Below are 20,796 nucleotides of genomic sequence, written 5' to 3' on the forward strand. Positions count from 1 at the left end.
ATAATAATGTAATGCAATAATATAGTATAAATAATAATATAGTAACATAAATAACAGTATAATATGAATTGCTTAAAACCAAAAAACTTAATTAGATCAAATGAAAATGGTGTTAGTGAAATAAATATATAAATATAATACAAAAGCAACTGAAGTTCGCAAAAAATTTTTCGGTTAATTATTAAATGCGTTTTCGGTCATGCGGTCAGCACAACGCAGATATATATAAACGTTTTATGTTTTATTAGATGATAAGAAAACTATTTACAAAATTAAAATAGTTTTTTTAACTGCAAAAAGATACGAGCGTCTGGAAGTATTTTATTTTATCTTAATTAAATTATGTGAGAATAAAAATCAGTATTCGTATTGTCTTATTTATCTCATACCAACGAAATTGTATTTAAATATATAATATTTAGGACATTCTGATCATATTTATGATTATTGTTTTTATATTTCAAATTATTTTTGCAGCAAAAAATATTACATACATTATATGTATTAGGATAAATAAAATTTCATTTTATTAAAAAACTATATTAAAGTTAATATTACCTTAATCATAGATTGAGACATTTTTATGAAGGAAATAAAACTTTAAATGAATTATAAATCGAGGAACATAATATTGTGTTCTGCAATGATAAATAAATATAAATGTAACTAGAGGGAAATTTTTATTTACTATTAATCTTTCATAATACTACACTAAATAGCATTTATATGCAATAAGCTTCATTTTTTATAACGAAGAATTCACTCATAATGCAGAATAAATTTAGATAAAATACATTATTACTTTACATTATCAAATGATATTACAAAAGGAACTTTGCTATCTCTTTTAAAATTTTGTTAAACATATAAAATTTTTAATATATTCTCTCTAATAACATGCAATTATTTTTGCAAATTTTATATATTTGCTCATGTTTCTTGTATACAGCTTCTGCAAGGCACCATTGAATTCTTTTAAAATATGTGGACATTAACAATAATTGTTCATTATGAAAATGACTATTTAAAAATTATTTTATTTAATTAGGCGCCTATGAAAATCGTTGCTACATTACTACCAAGTGATGACTAGTTCTAATAAGTCTATAGCCAAATACCACTTATTAATGGTAGTGCTGTCATTTATTATAGTATAATTATTCACTTAAATATATTTACGAAACAAATATTTTCGTTTCGTTGTTAAAATGTTCATTAATAATTTTACACAGAAGAATTGAATGATCAATTTGTCTATAAACTAGCAATCGTTAGATAAACCAAAGATTAAACACCTGTATGTGGAAGATCCATTACAAGCGAATCTAATTTTACAACCTGTACTTTTGATGTCAGTACCTTTGTTGCTTCTATGTCATATGAAGACCAATAAGTTATTAATTCTGGAAATCCATCTTCACTAATATAATCAATTTTGATTGAACTAAAGCGAGCACGCAAACTCAAATTTGGTTGACAATTTGCGTTTTGGCATAATTGAATAATATCAGTTTGATTTGCATTTTTAACTTGTACATCTGTATAATTCACAAAAACAATCAATACTCTTTCTATTAATCTTCTTTCTGTAACAATAAATACTTTTTCTGTACGTTCAGATGTTGAATTAGTCCATTGCCAAAATTTAATGGCAAATCCAAAAGTATAAGGTTTCCTGGATATATCCAGAAAAGCTGGTTTTGAGACAAAAGAATTAGGACTAATATAATTCCATATTACTTTTGATTGATTTCCATGCTTTTGTAATTTTAGAGTTACACTAGCTGTACAAAATTCTTCAGGACATAATCCTTTATTTTCAATGGATAAGTAGTGATATGGTGTAGGCCCCCAGTTATTCTTTTCATTATTGTATTTTAAAGTCTTGAACGTGCTAAATGCCATTGCTGGTTTCATTATCAATTTTTTATACTCTGGTAATTTCATAGCATGTAATAAACCTTTAATAGTCATAGTTTTAATCATACCTGTAAATAAGAAAAGATAAATTACATATTAAATAAATTACATACTGTCTTATTTTTCAGATAAGATATGTATTAAAATCTTCTGTGTGTTTATATATTTGTATATATAAAATTGTATATAATTGTATATATCATTGTATGTATAAAACGAAAAATATATTAATATTTCGCTAATTTTATTTCATATAAATACCTATAACAATTAATAAAATTTTACAATCAACATATCTCTCAATCATACATTATTAACAATTTTTCTTTCTTAATACCAAAACAAAATAAATATAATTATATATTTATACAAGAAAATAAAAATTTATCTTTTATAATCGTAGTTGATTTTTTACTTACTTCTTCTATTACTATCATAGCAAATATAAGATACAGTATCATTAAGGATGTGATTATCTATATCAATGGACGAACAATTTTCAGGTGAATATCGCCCTAGAAGATGTCCAGTTCCACCAGATAAGAGAACAAGATTAGGCATATTTTTTGTTGCTACTTCTATACTCAAAAAATCTTCTATTTTGTCTGAATCAATATCTGGTAATATCAGAGGTAGTTTTTCATATGTATAAATTTTGGAACTCCAATGAATAGTGCCTGCAATAGGTTCGATACTAGCCAAAAGGCCTTGATCTCCAGCAACTATGCAGTCTGGTTTTCCAGATCGATCAGTATCCACTGAAATACAATCAATTTCTGTAGGCGGTCTTTTCAACGAAACTAACCACAATGGTAAACCACTATTTGCTTGCATTGACATAATCCCTCCTCCTTCTGCAGATATTTGACCCTGATCATTTGTATCATTTTCTCTATATCGTTGTCCACGAACAAGAAATATCAAGTTTGATGGATTTCCATGAATGATGGAGATAGGACCATGTAATTCTAAAAGTATTTAATTAGAATATTAAAATCTATTCGTATAATTTATACTAATCAATTATTTAATATTTTATGAATTTTTTATATGTATGATGCATAATATTTTATAAAAATATGTAACAATTTTTTATATGTGTATTAATAAAGCTTTTTATTATATTAAACAATATTTACTAAATAATTACTAACTTTGGAGAAATTAATTTAGAGAGATTGGAGCTTATTTATTGTTTCTGCAACAGTGAGTAAAATTTTATTCATACACTGTACTTTTACAAATATTTAAGTAAACTTACCTATTCCTTGTAAAGTTTTATCCCAAGATATAGATGACTGAGGTTCATTTACTGAAGGACATACCATTGAATTATCACAAGGTAAAACATATAGAAATATAACTATTGTTACAACACATAATAATATAGAAGCAACCAAACAAAATCGTCATAAGGGTGACATATCGTGTCTTTTCCACAAATCATTTTGGTCACTGCCTTCAACTACCATTATAGGTACATCATCTCTATAATATTTAAGCATATTTTGACCATTTCTTGTGCGATTTAAATTCCTTGTTTCATCCAATGGATAATATATTCCATTCTCGTGAATAGTAGTTGATTGCTAAAATTTTTATATTCATTATATACCATTATATATATATTATATACATTATATAGTGATTTTGTCCTTTTTTATTATAAATAAAATTACATTTATATTACAAAAGTATACTAATAAAAATTGAATGAAACTAAAGATCTTTAAATATATAGTATTTTAATAAGTAGTTACCAAATTGATGCAATATATTCTGAAGATTAAATAGATAAAGAAAATTTATATAAACCCATATCCAAAAATTATTTATTACAGAGTTATAAAAAATAAAAGAATCATTATCCATTGATTAAAGTTCGATAATGTTTCTTAGTTTTATAGTTCTGTATAATTGTTTGTTAGTGATTATAATGACTAATCAATTTTAAGACAACCATTTGTTTATCGTGAACTATGAAACAGGGAACTTACTTAATGAATAAAGATTCTTTTATTCTTTATGGCTGTGTAATAAACGATTATATGGGTTCCTAGGTTCCTAGACCTTTTTCATCTATTTGACCTCAAAAATACACCAACCTATTGAGACACCCTGTACATTCTTACACCAATTACTTATACTTCTAATTTATATTATAAATAAAAAGAAAATATTGTTCGCATGATTTCAACTTACCAGTTGTGTATCATCAACATGATCTTTAGGAATTTCATTTGACTGGGCCAAACAATCATCTTCATCCTCAGTATCGGTGTTACTTATATTTTGCGGTAATGGGGTATAACCTTTTCCACCGTGATGATCAGACATGTTAAATCTGTATAAAGCACTACAAATTGAAATTTAATCGAATATTTTTATGTGTATGGATAAATATATGCGTATTTTATGTATTTATTTTATCCTAACACCATTGAACATAAAGTATTGATAAAGAATGAACAAAGTAGAATTCAGAATCGATATATTACATTACTGTTACGGAGTACCAATAGTTAAATGTGACGGTACTTGATCGTATTTAATATTTTTGTATTCGGTACTTTAGCGCGGCAAATTTATAACAAGAGATAAAAGTTATTCATATAGCTGGAATATAGAAATAAAAAGATAAATATTTTGGTGATTCACGTAGTTGTAACAAGTCATACCCTTTTTTGTAATTAAAGTTGGAAAAATATATTAGAGGAAAAAAATGAATGATTTAAAGCGGACTGCATATTTACGATTATACGTTTTTCGCAAGTACAACTATTGATATAATTTCGAATATTAATTAACAGTACTAAACAAATACTTTCGTCTCAATAATCGAATGACTTAATCAGGACAGAATCTAAGAAGACCTCCTACCTTGATTTGAATTTAGTATTGCTGATGGCACTACTTGAACGGTAAAACGTTGTTATGATTCTTCCTTATGCAGGAATCTTTTTTGTTTGATAAAATCTTTTTTATTAATTCGCTTTTTATTATTAATAATAAAAGAACATATAATTCTGCACTTTTGTCATTACTCAATCACTTTCTGATAAAATTCTTATGATAGAACTAGAAAATGTCTAATTTATGATTGTAAAAAATTTGAGTTGTTTCGAAAACTAATTTGGAAACTTGATTAATAAATTTCATATTATTATCATTATGTATTATTGTATAAAATACGTTTACGTTTAAACTGTAATCGTTACAATAAAATTAAAATAGTTTTTTTGTACTTTTGTATATATTCCAAAAGAAGAGAAAAGATAGAAATTTTATTAAAACATTTTTATGTCGAGTATAATTATCTTAATATGTGTATTCGTGATAGAACAATGTGAATACAGGATATAATAAGATAAAAGATTAAAACACGAGATACAAGAAGTAATATTTCCAAGAAGTTTATTTTCTTGTACTACTACATAAATATATTATATATTTAAACTTAAGTCACTTTTAGTTAAGAATTTATAATTATAATAACATATCTGTTATTTCACAAAATTTTCCATTTACATATATTTATTTTATATTATACTCTTCTATTAAATAAATATACTTGCATTTATCTATTTATCTATTATTGTTTGTTTTTAATTTTTATACACATATAAGTTACTTTAACATCCTATTTCCAATATTGAGACAATATATAAACATCTAGCGATAAAAGAAAATACAAATATTTAATTAGAGTTAGGTACATTGTATAATTTTCTACAAAGTATATGTAAGCTAATCATGTAAAATATATGCAAACATTCAACTGGAAATGTAATGTAATCACACAACAATGTTACTAGTTGTGCCATATTGTTATCTTTTAAATAATTACACAAGTATAAGATTCATTTACTTGTACGAATTATTGGCACAATTTTAATTATAGTGTAAAATAATTTGAAATAATATTTTGTAGTACGCAGTATTTTAATTCAATCAAAACTTTCAAGTTCTGCACATTTTATATTTTACTTTATACATTAATCTTATTAATATGAAATAAGTAATAAATAAAATATTAAAAGGATACTAACTGTGAAAAATTGTTACATTTCCATTTAATTTTTATTTGTAGTAAAATTGAAGATATAAGAAATAAACTCTATCTTTTTTATACAAAATTCTATGTACAATTAAAATAAAGTAACATTCAGTGCCATGATATTCAATAATTGTTGTATACAAAAGTATTTGAAACAATTCAACAAGAGAATACTAATAACATATTTTATTTTATTTAGATTATATTCTTTGCAAATGTTTCATAGCTAATACAACAAAGTATCATGATGGCATGGCACTGGTTCTAATAAAAATGTTAAAATCTATTGTGATTTGTCATCAAAGGTTTTCAATATATGTATAGTTGATAACAATTAAAGAAATATTTTATATAACAATTAATAGTAGAATTACTGTTTTCTCAAATAAAATAAGCCGTCGAATGCCATCTATTACCTCAAATTATATGCATGAAAAAACCTTTATGAGATTCACATCTAATACTACAATTACTAAATGCACAATAAGGATTTAAAAATATATAAATATATTGAGATCTGATTGATTTAAGTATGTATATCTAATCTTGAGTAAACATTTACATAAAATTTATGTGTATTGGTAAAGTCATTATTATATTAGAATTTATTAAAGAAAAACATTTAAAAAATATTTAATAAACTTCTCAAATATTTATAAGAAATTGGAAGTTTGTTTTCTATGAGATACAGTATGCTTAATGTTCTTTGGTTTAATTATTATGAAAGAAACATGTAATCAAATTTCTATCATCATTAAAGTTTAATAAAAATTTTTGGTAGAAAATGGACTGCTTGACGCGGAATGCAAAAGAACTACAAATGTTGCATGTTTCTTAGCTTCTAATTATAAAATAAATTTTATCGTTATATAATTCAATTTAGGATACTTTGCGACTAATATTGTTCATGTTATTTGTATAACATATGCATTGTCATTAATATTATTAATGCTGTTTGCGCAAACATTACGCAATATCAAAATAAATGTTAGAAATAATATTCCTAACACCTTTCACTATTTCAAAGTAATTAATTATTAATAATTACTGTTAATACTGGAACATCAATAGACATTCAATAAACCTCTGTTTTGTAAGGAATCTTTTAAAGTTTGGAACAACTGCAGCTGCTGCTCTGGTTTTAAGTTATAAACCTGCAATAATAAAAGAATTTCATATATGCAATATAACAATTAAATTTGCGGATAGATTTAGAAAACAAAAACATTATAAGTATATATTACATTTATATTTATAAAACTGATATATATTGGCAAAGTATTTCTATAAAAACTAACTTGTTGATGAGAAATTTTTATGTTGTATGTATATCTAATTCTATAAGCTTATTTTTAATTATACCTATATTTAGTTGAAATATTGGAAAAATACTATGAAATATTAATTAAATTTACATAACAATAAATATATATAATTTTCTTAACCAAATTATTAAAGAAAATAATAAAAATGATTAAGAAATTATCATATTTACCTGCTGCAGAAGTTTTTGAGGTGAAGCAGTTTGGATAAATGAAGATATATAGACATTTACAAATGTTGCCATTAAATACTGACAGTCAAATCTATCCATTATTCCTCCATGACCAGGAATAACATCTCCAAAGTCCTACAGCAAACATATAAAATAAAGTTATTGCACAATTTGTTGCTACTAAAAAGAAAAAACGAGAAAAATGTAACTTGGCAAATTACCTTAATTTTGAATGCTCTCTTAAAACCGCTAGCAAAAAAGCCTCCAAATGGTCCGATTACAGAACTAAATACTGACATTGATAATGAATGAAGTAAAAAGGGATACAGAGTTATGGTGGGCTTTCCACTAAACTATAAAAAAAGATTGTCATTTATTTTTATAAAAATTATTATTTTTGATTGTATAAATATATTACCATTTTCCATACAACTTGCAAACTATTAGGCAAAATATATTCTTGAGGTTGAAACAAAGAAGATGGTTCACAATCCATAGTCATTCGTCCTAAAGCTTCACTATATTCTATAGGGCAAACAAAGTAACGATACTGACACATGATGTATGATACCTGAAATGTATTTTATGAAAATTTATATGTTTAAAAGATTTAATAATATGTAATATTTAATCTAACAGTTTAAACATAAATTTACCAGTAAACCAAGCAAAACTGTTGAAATACCACCACCTATAAAACCTTCCCAAGTCTTTTTTGGTGATAGTTTAATCAAAGGCGTTTTACCAAAGAAAAACCCAAACATATACGCCATTACATCATTTATCACTATCATACTAACTGGAACAATGAACCTATACCAAACAGTCACATATTACCATAGAATATAATTACTAAAATATAGAAAAGATATTAACTTACATAAACTTACCATATCAAGCCCTCAAAAATATTCTGAATTATAAGATAACTTTGAGTTACAACAATAAGGAGAGCAACATGAGTCCAAGCAAATAAGGAAAATTGTTTCATATAATACTTTTTTACAAGTGATAGTACGAACCATACAAAACCAACAATATATAGACAAAAGGAAATAAAACGATGATATGTAACAAGTACACGTAAATATTCCTGTAAATAAAAAATATTATAGATTTATAATTTAAATATGGATATGAATAGAATTTTGAACTTTATGAACATATTAGTTTATAAGTTATTCAAATCTAATCATATATATAGGTACTTTTCAATGTCATGTATTTGAGATAATATCACATTAACATAAATTTAGTACATAATTAAATTTCTGGGGGAAACCTCAAAAAAAGAACTAGAAGCCATATAAAGCATATAAAGATAATGCTTCAGAAAGCTCTATTTATTGATTTTATATCAATGCTAGATGTGTTCATAAAAATTCTAATTAAATTTAATCATACACTGATAAGCATCTTAAAGATATTAAGTTAAATTAAGTTTCATTAGATTGACATTATACTTACTGTACGGTTAATTACTACAGCAAAATAGTCCATTAAATTTTCTCCATAAAAGAAGTAATTGGAAGTAATTAAGAAATACCATGATAAAGATCTGAACCAAGGTAAACCATGAATTCTATAAACTGCATACCCAATGTTAATGATCTCTTGGAAACATTTCACTTGAACAATTAATGTCTGGAAAAGAATGAAAAAACATACCTTGAAATTTTTAAATAAATATATATTTATAAAACTAGTATCGTAGACTTACTGTAGCCATCAGTGCTAATGGTCCAATATAAATAATACCGCAAAAGCCAACAATCATAAACAAGGTAAAAATACTCCTAATTACCCAATTCCTCCAGCTATAAAAATATTTTATTTTTTAAACCTGAACATTTATGTAAATATTTTATATTAATATTCCAAACTAATATGTTGTTATTTAATATATTTTGTTACGTATCAATTAAATTATTATTTTAAAAAACTTTACCGATCGGATAAGCCAGAAAGAGCTGAATCCAATATGTGAGGAGTATGATTTGTTCCTTGTGGTATGGCTTTAGCCAATTCCTCAACTTCCAACTTTGCATCATCTTCAGATTCCACATCTTCTTTCTATAAGACATATAAACCAAATTATTTGTTAATAATTCTGTGGAAAATATAATATTAATTACAAAATATCTAAATTATTCACTTCACTATGTGATTAAAATTAAAAATACTTTACTTCCAAAATAATTTGTATAGTTAGAACTATATAATAATCTTCACATTTTTGGGTTAGGAGAAATTATATTACAAATTATGTCTCGAAAAACCATAGTTTTTAACATTGGCTACTAGAAACAATCATATAAAAAAATATTTAATCTATGAAATATATGTAATCCATATACAACACATATAAAGAATTATATCTTAATTTAATATCACTTATATAAAAGAGTAAAAGTAATATGATAAGACATATAAAATAAATATTTCTATACATTTATGATGTATGAAAGTATTCTTTTTATCTCCTATTATATTGTTTATTTCTTGAACTATACATTTTATTTCATCTATTTGTTTTTTTATTAAAATATGCTACAAAATATAATTTGTATACAAAATTTCGTTTATAAATCTTACTTATTAATCTATTAATACAAGCATGATGCAATAAAAAAATTTCAACAAATATTTATATAGAATACACAATAAAATAGATATAGTAAGTATTATAGTTATATAGATTGTAAAAATTATAACAGCGTATCAGTTTGGACCATGTGATTTAGTATTAGTAACTGTCATAGTTATCATTCAATTTAGTTTAATACATATATATTACGAAAGGGAAAGGTCAAATGGCAGTCAATCAGGCTTAATAATCGAAGACGTTGATCAAGTGGAAAAAGGAACTTATTACAATGCTACAACGAAACTTTGGAAAATAAGAAATATATATTTGTATTTACCTGATCATCACTGACATCCCGCGTTTCTGGCGATGTATCTCCGATTGTTCTTTTACGAATTTCCGACATTTTTTACTACGTTTAAAGATTTATAATATATAGTACAGATACAAAAACTTAAAACAAAAAATAGCACTGTAACCACTGATTTATGCAATATAATTGCATATTTATGCGTTTAAATATTTAATTAGAAGGAGCGGATGTGACAGGCACCGATCATACTTGCGCAAATCAAATTGACAGGTTCGCGCACGGTATAATCATCGTTGATATTCGGTTTATTTCGAGTCTCTTCGGAAAATCAATAATAAAAAAAACTACATGGGATCTAATGTTTTGTTTATAATATCCTGTAGAAAAGCTATGTTCATATCGTATATCACCATTAAAAACAAAAAATGTATCTTTTTCGAATAATAATTTAATAAATAGATCGTAATATTGATTAGGTACGCTAGACTTGTAGTATTTTGTTAGTTTTAACCATGATCATATAAACAGATCTGGAACCGAAAACCGAAAGCATAGACGAAGCCAAAACAATATGGCAATCAGAGTAGAGTGAATTCTGCGCATCTGCGAGATATTGCTATTTATTTGAATATTACAAAATTGACTAAGTAGTTATTTTTTTATTCGGATCTTTTCCTATCATTAAAACAATTATATAATAAATCCAGGAAATAAAAGCTGTAGAACGAAATGCTACATATATTTTAAATAAAGAAAGAGAAAAATTGATAGTAAGAAAATATAAAAATTCTTATGGTACAAGAAATACAAAGATGAAATTTTTAGATTACATTTAATTTAAATGATTTAACCGCACTGATATGTACACTAGAATACATCGCTCGTTTACTTTGATCGTGGCATAACCCAAAAAAAGTTAACTTTAGAGGAAAGAGATTTTAAAATTTTCAAAGAAATTTTCATGAATTATTTCAACGACACTATAAGGCTGACTTAACACAAGATATGTCACTATTTATGAAAGCAGTACAACTTTCCACTTGTAATGTTACAAAACAACTGAAGGTGAGACAGTAAAATTAAAACTAAAGCCAGACTGATAGCGGCATAAGTAATAATTTTTTCCTCTGACGTAAAACCGATGGAATTATAATTTACATGATAAAAATAGAAACACGATGTAGACCTTCTATATGATGTAGATCTACAATAAAAGTAAATATGAAACTTTTTGAGTTGTGCTATCATCAAAGCGAAGTAGCGATACGTATATACATATATAAATGATACAATTGAATACAGTTTATACATATTTTTAAACTAACATGAAAACTTTATAATTTCTATTTCTATTTCGGAGTATTTAAACTACTTATACAATATACAGTCTTATAGACCAGCTTTAAAATGTTATTTTTTTATAGTTTAAAACGTACTTCATTTTTCTTATTTCTAACATTTTATTGTTTTGTAACTTCATAGGCGACTTTATTAATGCGGTGCTTTTATTAATAGCTAAAGCTATTAAAAAATGGCTTCTTAAAAATTCTTAAATATGCTAGACGAGACACTTAATTAAAAATTTCAATCTATAAAATAATTTCAACAAACAGAAAAAATATTTCAGCATTTAATTACTAATAAATATCTAGAATTTGCATTGTGTACATTAAATATGTTTATATATATTCCTTCATACAATAAAGTTACATTTTTCGAATTCGAAGAGCAGATTCAAATATTAAATTTTACGTGATACATATGTAATTTATAAGACAAAATAAAAGTTTATAATGTCGCATGAGAATTATATTTTTAATATAAAAATAAATTTAAATAAATTTAAATGTTTCCATTATATGTTCGCTATTTCCGGTTAATCTCGATACATCACGATATATCGATTTGTGCATGCGAAATATCCAACGCCTGAAATTTTTCTTTCCGACAGAACGTTGCTGTTGAAGCGTCAAGTATGTTAGATTTCTCTAAATATCTATCTTAATCGCTTTTAATTTTCAATTTAAACAAAAAATAGGAGATTTGTTAAATTATTTACTCTGTGACAAATTGAAAAATTGTTATATGATTTGTGTTTTTATTCCTTATCGTAACAAACAATATTGAGGTTATAATGATAACCTAAAATAATGTTTGTCTTTCTCTAATTTCAATAAATACTAATTAAAACTAAAATACTAATTTATAATGTCAATACCTTCTATGATTTGGAATAAAAGACATGGTTTTTTTATGATAAAAGGAACACATTAAAATTACTTCTAACACGTGAGAGATAAGCGTCAAAACTTCGTATCAAAGCTAACCTCTCAAATTGTTTGTCTGTGATAAATTAAACAGTTCTTAGTCTTTTTTTATTCATATATATTTTTCTAGCTACACATTTCTTTCACTTTATAACATATTGTTCACAGAATATAGACTATTAATTCCTCCTTATTTTTGGTCTAAAATAATTATATCATTAAGTTCACAGTAACTAGTTTTTAATTATCTTTTTATTATTTTTAGAATGTTGATGCCAAAAAAGAATCGTGTTGCAATTTATGAGTACCTTTTTAAAGAAGGTGTTATGGTTGCAAAAAAAGATTATCATGCACCAAAACATCCAGAATTGGAATGTATTCCAAATCTTCAAGTTATTAAGGCTATGCAGGTAATAATTACACGCAATATAATTTTATATTGGATACTCGATATGATTTAATTTGTTATATTATTAAAATCTATATCTCTTATTTATTTTTTCAGTCTTTGAAATCGAAAGGATATGTCAAAGAACAGTTTGCATGGAGACATTTTTACTGGTATTTAACAAATGAAGGCATTGAATATTTACGTGGATACTTACATTTACCACCTGAAATAGTACCTTCTACACTCAAAAGGCAAACTAGGTCAGAAACTACAAGGCCTAGACCTACAACAGGTGCAAGAAGTGAAGCATCTAGACCCACAGAAGATCGTGCTGGATATAGACGAGGTCCTGGAGGCCCAGCTGGTCCTGGTGATAAAAAAGCTGATGTTGGCGCTGGTACTGGAGATGTTGAATTCCGCGGTGGTTTCGGTCGTGGTAAACCACAATAATATTTTAATGTAAAATAAATAAACATTTCGTAATATACAAGCATTGTTATTTTAATTATCCTTACATTTTGAATAATAATTTCAAAACACAAGTTTTAGGGATTAATAAGTAAAGATCAAGATAAAACATGTTTATCATAATAATCTTTTATTTTATTTTATGTCGCATTATAAAATTGTACATTTACTTACAAATTGTATAATTAAATTTGTTATTAACATGTAAAGTCATAACTGGAAGCAAACAGTAGGCAACTGTTATACAATTACAAAATATTGAAATTATAAGTTTGCGAAATAAATATATCATTTTTGACAAAACCAAAGTTAGAATAGGAAACATTGTAGATATATATTTGTGCTAAAACAAGAATTTCATCAAAAATTTTGTAACTCTTCTTCAATTAGTTTTCAGAATTTTTTTGAGAAATGGTTTTAATATATACTGGCAGTATGATGTTGCTTTTTGTTTCATAGCTTTTTTATCTTTCAATGCAAAATTTTTCAAGCTCTTTTCGATTATTGCATCAATGTCTTCTACTTTCTTCATTTCTATGATGAAATACTAATACCTACATTTAATGGAAAGGTATATTTATAACAAGCACATCATATATATTTTGTTCATTTCCCATATTCGCTATGATTCAAAAAATAAATAGGTGTTATAAATCACCATTAACAAATTTTACATTAAATTGATGCTTTAGATAAATGTTAAAATGAACTAACTTAAACTTTATGTCTTAGCGCAATATATATTTCTATCGCTTGTCATATTTGTTTGTGTTTATATATATTTAATATTATATTATAATACCCTTAGTTTCTTCATTCAATAATTACCAATTGTACTGCTGAATTATTTATTTAGAATAATATATAAACAATAATTAAGCTCAAAATTTTAATTTAACATTCATAATGAATGATATTATATTTCAAAGTGTTTGATGTTCCTAAATTTGACATTTATATCTAGTTGAATAGTGAATTTTATTTAAAGAACAGTTTCTTATACGTTTAACCAAATTGAAGAAATTGCAAAAACATTAATTTTTTGAGTATACAATTTATAAGAAAAAGAACATCTTTAAATAAAATAATAATGTTACACAGTGTACAATCAATTAATAGGATTAAATTAAATGGAATTAAACTTAGTTATATATACAAAAAGATGTATCTTAATTCTATAATATTGAATTGTCATAATTTTACACTTGGAAGTTTCTTAATTTCATGCAAACTTTCTGTGACCTAGCAAGTTTGTATGTATTTATCTTCTTTATGTATAAATACATGGTATTGTAAGCATACATGTACATATTCATGTACATATGTACATTACAAATATATATATCATGTGTAACATCTATAAAAGTTATGATTAAAACCATAAAATCATATTTGCATACAATTAATAAGAATCATGTATATGTAATACATATGAATTCTATGAATAGGTTATGTTGTTATTGATGAATTAATTAGACATATTCTTCAAAAAGAAATAAAAGTGGAGGCAATTTTTTAACCTAGGATGAACGTTCTAATAACCTTAGCTATTGTCACATCTCACTGTATCACAATTTGTACTCCAAAGGAAACAATTACCAATGCCACTATAACAAATTAGGAAAACTGCAAGAAGAAATACTAAACTACAAACAGTGCATGGTTTTCGTTCTAGGAAGAATCCAATTAGATAAAGTGCCATAAACATGACATGCGTTTGCAGCAGTGTTGGATTTACTGGTTTTGGTATCAGGAGCACTGGAATTAGCCACTGTAGGCAATACATCCTCTTTACTTTGTTGTTAGAGATGTATTTAAACTAGTTGTTTCATCTGTGGCGAAACTTCTGAAAAGAAGTATATAAATTATTTTCTCTCAGTTTATTCGTAAATTCGCTTTTTACACGCACTACGATTTTTGCATACCTTATTTGGAAGCACCATAATGTTCTCGAAACATCTCGTCCTTCAAATTTGAAACGATTTAACTATACTCATGCTAGTAGGTACAAATATTTCCAATCTAAATTTTTCCAAATATGAGATTACACACATCTACAAATCAGATAGGAACATACAATATGACTAACAGCAGTTTACTTTACTGTTGTTTTCATGAAAACAACCTTTACATTATCTTGCAAAATGAAAAAAATTATTTAGAGAATTATTTTATTACCATCTGACTTCATATTCGTTAATAATAAATATATTTATTATTTATTATATTATGTTATGTTCTGCTGTCTTTTATCCTGACACTAGAAATGAAATTGAGATGACAAGTTTGCTTCATAGTATTAATTTAAAAATTACTATTATTCTCTTACGCGGGAATACCAAATAGTACTAAAAGTAAGCACTGTCAGAATAATAGCATTCTGAGAGAAGCAAATTTTAATATTTGTAACTTTAATTAATCTGTAACTAGTGCGCGTTATGTTGTATATTTCAGTTATAAAGTATTTCAAATATAAAATATTATAATGTGTTATACAAGCATCTAAAATGTATTGCAATAATTTAAATAAAAGTTTGAAACCAACTTTGAAATATCAACAGCCAGTGTGTGCTAAATCTGAAAAAAGTTTAGAAAATACCAATGTTTTAACAGAAAATTCAGGGCAAACTTTTATTAGAAGCACTAAAAAAATTCTTAATTTATTTAAAAAACCTGTTATCAATCATAAGGAAGAGAAACGGGAAGACAGTGCTTCAATTAAGGGAAAAGGAAATAATACAATTATTGTTAAAGAAGGTTTATCCATTATTACTGATAGTAATACAGCGTATGTACATAAATTTTTAATTCATTTAAATAGTAATTTTATTTTTAATAATTTGATTATTCCCTTCTCTAGTATCTTTAATGTAGTAATTGGTAAAAAGTCTATGAGAAAACATAAAAGATGGGAAAATGATGGAACATTGGAAGTTACAGGAAAACATGCGGTCTTAAAGGTGATATATTTGTACAAACTGTATATAAAAGATTTTTTTATTAAAGTTATAAACAAGCTATATATTTCTGCATTAAACAGGATATAGAAGGCAGTGTTATTCATAAAACTACAATTAATCCAGAAGTTTTGATAGAAGGCTTTAGAATGTACATAGATAATAAAGAAATTGAGGTAAAAATGAATGTATTTATATTAATAATTTGCTTATTTGAATCACTGATATTAAAATATTTATAGATAATTGACAGAGCAACATCCAAATACGTGCCCAATAAATCTATCTTAGAAAAAGTTTCAGAACCGCCCATAAAGAAGTTGAAAACTTCAAGTTCTAATCCATATCTTCCTTTAGAGCCATTATGTAAAGGTATGATGTACTAAAATGAATAAAGGTACATTATGAAACTAAATTTTATGATGTATAAAATATATTAATCTTCGTGTCTTATTAAAGAACTGAAATTGAGATGCTGTCCATTGGTAATGCCATCTGTAAATATTTCAAAAAGTTGGGTAAATCATGATATGTCAGAAAATGAAACAGAAGTATTTGTAGATACCTGTTTAGTAAATGTACTTAGACCACATCAACGTCATGGTATTGTATTTCTATATGAATGTATTATGGGCTTAAAGGTACCTAATTATTTTGGAGCAATTTTGGCTGATGAAATGGGGCTTGGTAAAACATTACAATGCATTACAATTATTTGGACATTGTTAAAGAAAGGACCATATGGATATCCAATATTAAAATATATATTAATAGTAACTCCTAGTTGTTTGTGTAACAATTGGAATAAAGAGTTTAAGCATTGGTTGGGTTTCCATAGGATATCTCCCTATGTTGTAGATGCCAAAAACAAGTCAAAAGATTTCAGAAAACATATAAGAAACTCGGTTATGATTATTAGTTATGATATGCTTACCAGATGTGAACAAGAAATTAAAGAAATACCTTTTAATTTAATCATATGTGATGAAGGACATAGATTAAAAAATAATGATATAAAAGCAGCAAAGGTATCAATATTTAATTTTAATTTAGAAAGAAACAATAACTAATATATGATTATATGTATGTTTAATACTATAAAGTATGTGAGATATATAAAATTTTAATATATTATATTTTCCTAGATTTTATATAACTTGAAGTGTAAAAGAAGAATTCTTTTGACTGGAACTCCAATACAAAATGATTTGCAAGAATTTTTTACTTTGATTGATTTTGTAAACCCTACTATATTAGGCAGCAATTCTGAATTTAAAAATTATTACGGAAAACCTATTGTTGCATCACAATGCCCTACTGCACCAGACCATGTTGTATCTCTTGGAACTGAAAGAGCTAATGAATTACGTGAAAAAACTAAATGTTTTATATTACGTCGTACACAAGAAACAATTAATAAGTACTTACCTTCTAAGCATGAATTAATTATATTTTGCCGTTTATCGATCGAGCAACAAGATTTATATTCTCAAGTTACGGATTCATGGTTCAATAAAAGTCTATCAAATAATAACATACCACATTTAGCAGTAATAACAGCTCTAAAAAAGATTTGTAATCACCCAGAATTATTTTATAATGAGAAAACTGAGCTTTTCTGTATTGATTCAAAATGTATACATAAAACTTCTAATATAAGAGATAGTACAAAAACAGTATACTGTGGAAAAATTTCAATTGTACAAACATTATTGAGAAATTTAAAAAAAACGGAAGAAAAATTAGTATTGGTTTCATATTATACACAAACACTTGATATATTAGAAACTGTTTGTAATAGAGAAGGCTTACAATTTCTTAGATTAGATGGTAGTACAACAAGTAATACAAGATCTAAGATTATAGAACGGTTTAATTCAACCAGTGATAACAGTAGTTAGTATAATCTATACTATTTTTAATTTAACAGTCACCTAACATTTTCTGAATGTTTATACAACTATTTTAGAAGTATTTTTATTAAGTGCAAAAGCTGGTGGAGTTGGATTAAATTTACCTGGTGCATCTCGACTTATATTATTTGATTCAGACTGGAATCCAGCATCTGATTCACAAGCTATGGCAAGAATTTGGAGGGATGGTCAAAAAAAAGATGTTTACATATTACGGTTTGGATATTTTAAGTTAGAAATAAATATCTACATGTTACAGATATTCTTATAACAATATAAATAAAACTTGTAGATTATTAACAACTGGTACTATTGAAGAAAAAATATTTCAAAGACAAATTAGCAAAGCAAGTTTAAGTGAAACTGTGGTAGACCTAAATCCTTTGTCTTCTTTTAAGTTGTCTATGAGTGAATTAAAGGTTTATTTTATTTATGTATTTTAAACATTATACATTTTGAAGCAGTATCAAATAATTTATAATATTTGTAATATCTGTAGGATTTATTTACATTAACAGTAAATACGAATTGTTTAACGCATGATTTAATGAAGTGTTCTTGCAATGGCTATAAAAAATCAGAGGAAACATCAGAAAAATTACATCAAAAAGGTGCTACAGGTTATCAATTTCTAGGAGATAAAACTTTAAAATCAAATTTCACCATAAACCAGCTTTTGAAATGGGAACATTACCAACAACCAATTTCGGATAAAATAATTCAAGTAAGAATAATTTAATACTGAATATTAAAACTAGACATTAAATTAATAATTATTTTTAAATATTTTGTAGGAAATTATGCTATCAGAAGTATCTGACAATATAACTTTTATATTTAAAAATTCTGTAGTAAATAGGACAGATTGAAATGATAAAACAAATATTTATATTTCATATCATGAAATAGGTAAATGTAAAATTAAATACTTAAAGTTTGCTTTTATGTAATATAACACTTATTAATCTTTCTATGCATTTAGGAGATTGTAAAAGTTTTATAAGTTTAGTCGTTTCTTCTTCATTAACTTTCAATAAAATGTCCTGATTCCATCTGTTAATTAAACATTTAATTGCCAATATAGACTGAAAGAAGACATTTATTTGAAATAGTTGTATCAGTATCTTGCATTTTACGTAAAACAGATTAGATCAAAGTATACCTCTAATGAAAGTTTAGTCAACTTTTTTAAATATGTCCAAACTTCATCTAAATTTTGATATTTGTATACTTCATTAACGAAACCATAGTGTTTAGCTTCAAGTGCACTCATTTTATATCCTAAATATAACATTTCACTAGCCTAAAAATTGTTTAAGAATTGTAATTTAATCACAAATATAATAAGTTCACAATTTTAAATACCTTAGACTTCCCAAATATATTAGGAAATGTATATGTAGAACATCCTTCTGCACTAAGGCCTAATCTTGTAAATGGTGTTTCAAAATAAGCCTATAAGATAATAAATAACTACAGATTAAGCATAATTTAATGAACATAATGAACTACAATGGAGACTAATAATATATAACTAAAAATTATTTACAGTATCTGCTGCATATACAATGTCAAATAATGGAAGAATTGTTACTGCAATTCCAATTGCAGGACCATTTATAATAGCTATTAAAAGTTTAGGATATCTAATTAACATTTCTACAAATTCCCTGAAAAATTATTTAATAGATTTTTATTAAAATTTAAGTTTGTGATATTAAAGCATTAAAGATTAACATGTTTACAAATACTTACTTCAAGACATTAATTATACTTTTGATATCAAAATCATCTTCATCTTGGCTTGTTAATAAAGATTTAAAATCATTGCCACTACTGAAAAAACTTCCATTGCCAGTTAAGATGACTATATATATGGTACTATCTTGAATAGATTCATGTAGAATTTTTATTAAATCTTTGTACATCTAACACATGAAGGACAAGTTTAATAGCAGCATTATTAATGAAACTTTTTATATGTAAATATACATTATTGTACTGATAAATTACAAACTAGACATTAATTATATATTATGTAATAACTGCTGAATAAAATTACTATTTTAAAAATTACATTTAATTTCGCTCTTTATGTAAGATCTAAAAATCTAACTTTTGCACCATTACATGTTATTGTAATATATACTCTAATCTCTACACAAAATTTGTAATAATAAATTAAATTTTAATACTAAATTTTAATGGTTACTTACAGAAATAGTAATAGCATTTCTTTTTTCTGGTCGATTTAATTTAATGTTTAGTATTCCGTTATCCACCGAACATAAAATATCGGATAAATTTTTATTATCCATTATAAGCATGTGTAGTTATTCAGAATAAGGTTTGAGAAATAACTTTTTCATTAATGAACCAACTTTAATGATATTATGTACAGCGAATGTTTACGATACAGTTGTACGCA

General features: G+C 25.4%; 6 protein-coding genes across 10 annotated transcripts in view; 2 read left to right on the plus strand and 4 right to left on the minus strand.

Moving 5' to 3' along the window:
• LOC139986491 (small ribosomal subunit protein eS10) overlaps positions 1–13,520 on the plus strand; it is a 30,439-nt gene extending 16,919 nt beyond the window's left edge. Inside the window, exons 1-3 of one of the 3 annotated variants that reach the window (XM_072001881.1) lie at positions 12,256–12,345; positions 12,905–13,049; positions 13,145–13,520. In XM_072001881.1, the coding sequence (XP_071857982.1) occupies positions 12,906–13,049; positions 13,145–13,480 (480 nt within the window). In that variant the 5' untranslated portion in view covers positions 12,256–12,345; position 12,905 and the 3' untranslated portion in view covers positions 13,481–13,520. Of the gene's footprint in view, positions 1–12,255; positions 12,412–12,902; positions 13,050–13,144 lie in introns of those variants that run through there. The other 2 variants (XM_072001880.1, XM_072001882.1) reach the window with 2 other exon arrangements.
• On the minus strand, positions 660–4,448 carry LOC139986792 (uncharacterized). The gene is given in 4 exon segments (XM_072002397.1): positions 660–1,988; positions 2,340–2,888; positions 3,182–3,509; positions 4,123–4,448. Coding segments are annotated over 4 exon segments (1,713 nt in total). The 5' UTR covers positions 4,258–4,448; the 3' UTR covers positions 660–1,287.
• Cds (CDP-diacylglycerol synthase) lies at positions 6,499–11,468 on the minus strand. 3 transcript variants are annotated; one of them, XM_072002401.1, is made up of 11 exons: positions 11,203–11,468; positions 10,397–10,512; positions 9,421–9,545; positions 9,193–9,289; positions 8,940–9,116; positions 8,363–8,565; positions 8,129–8,285; positions 7,891–8,043; positions 7,694–7,825; positions 7,473–7,607; positions 6,499–7,131 (listed from the first exon to the last, which is right to left on the minus strand). In XM_072002401.1, the coding sequence occupies exons 2-11, from the start codon at positions 10,463–10,465 to the stop codon at positions 7,042–7,044; spliced, it is 1,338 nt and encodes a 445-aa protein (XP_071858502.1). In that variant the 5' UTR covers positions 10,466–10,512; positions 11,203–11,468; the 3' UTR covers positions 6,499–7,041. The 3 variants fall into 3 exon arrangements, with proteins under 3 accessions (XP_071858502.1, XP_071858501.1, XP_071858500.1); XM_072002400.1 differs by having other exon boundaries at positions 10,397–10,749; XM_072002399.1 differs by having other exon boundaries at positions 10,397–10,902.
• Positions 13,521–13,611: 91 nt separating the features above from the next.
• Positions 13,612–15,576, minus strand: Bc10 (BLCAP apoptosis inducing factor bc10). Its single transcript, XM_072001886.1, has 2 exons — positions 15,424–15,576; positions 13,612–15,344 (listed from the first exon to the last, which is right to left on the minus strand). The coding sequence occupies exon 2, from the start codon at positions 15,282–15,284 to the stop codon at positions 15,042–15,044; it is 243 nt and encodes an 80-aa protein (XP_071857987.1). The 5' UTR covers positions 15,285–15,344; positions 15,424–15,576; the 3' UTR covers positions 13,612–15,041.
• Positions 15,577–15,844: 268 nt separating this feature from the next.
• LOC139986443 (DNA repair and recombination protein RAD54B) lies at positions 15,845–19,274 on the plus strand. Its single transcript, XM_072001781.1, has 10 exons — positions 15,845–16,286; positions 16,359–16,458; positions 16,539–16,631; positions 16,698–16,827; positions 16,915–17,483; positions 17,601–18,351; positions 18,425–18,584; positions 18,661–18,787; positions 18,868–19,092; positions 19,163–19,274. The coding sequence occupies exons 1-10, from the start codon at positions 16,006–16,008 to the stop codon at positions 19,235–19,237; spliced, it is 2,511 nt and encodes an 836-aa protein (XP_071857882.1). The 5' UTR covers positions 15,845–16,005; the 3' UTR covers positions 19,238–19,274.
• LOC139986481 (enoyl-CoA delta isomerase 2) lies at positions 18,891–20,781 on the minus strand. Its single transcript, XM_072001864.1, has 6 exons — positions 20,585–20,781; positions 20,124–20,296; positions 19,918–20,038; positions 19,734–19,823; positions 19,531–19,671; positions 18,891–19,453 (listed from the first exon to the last, which is right to left on the minus strand). The coding sequence occupies exons 1-6, from the start codon at positions 20,693–20,695 to the stop codon at positions 19,298–19,300; spliced, it is 792 nt and encodes a 263-aa protein (XP_071857965.1). The 5' UTR covers positions 20,696–20,781; the 3' UTR covers positions 18,891–19,297.
• Between the last annotated feature and the right edge of the window lie 15 nt (positions 20,782–20,796).

The sequence above is a fragment of the Bombus fervidus genome, chromosome 4 (assembly GCF_041682495.2).
Source record: "Bombus fervidus isolate BK054 chromosome 4, iyBomFerv1, whole genome shotgun sequence".
Classification (NCBI taxonomy): Eukaryota; Metazoa; Arthropoda; class Insecta; order Hymenoptera; family Apidae; genus Bombus; species Bombus fervidus.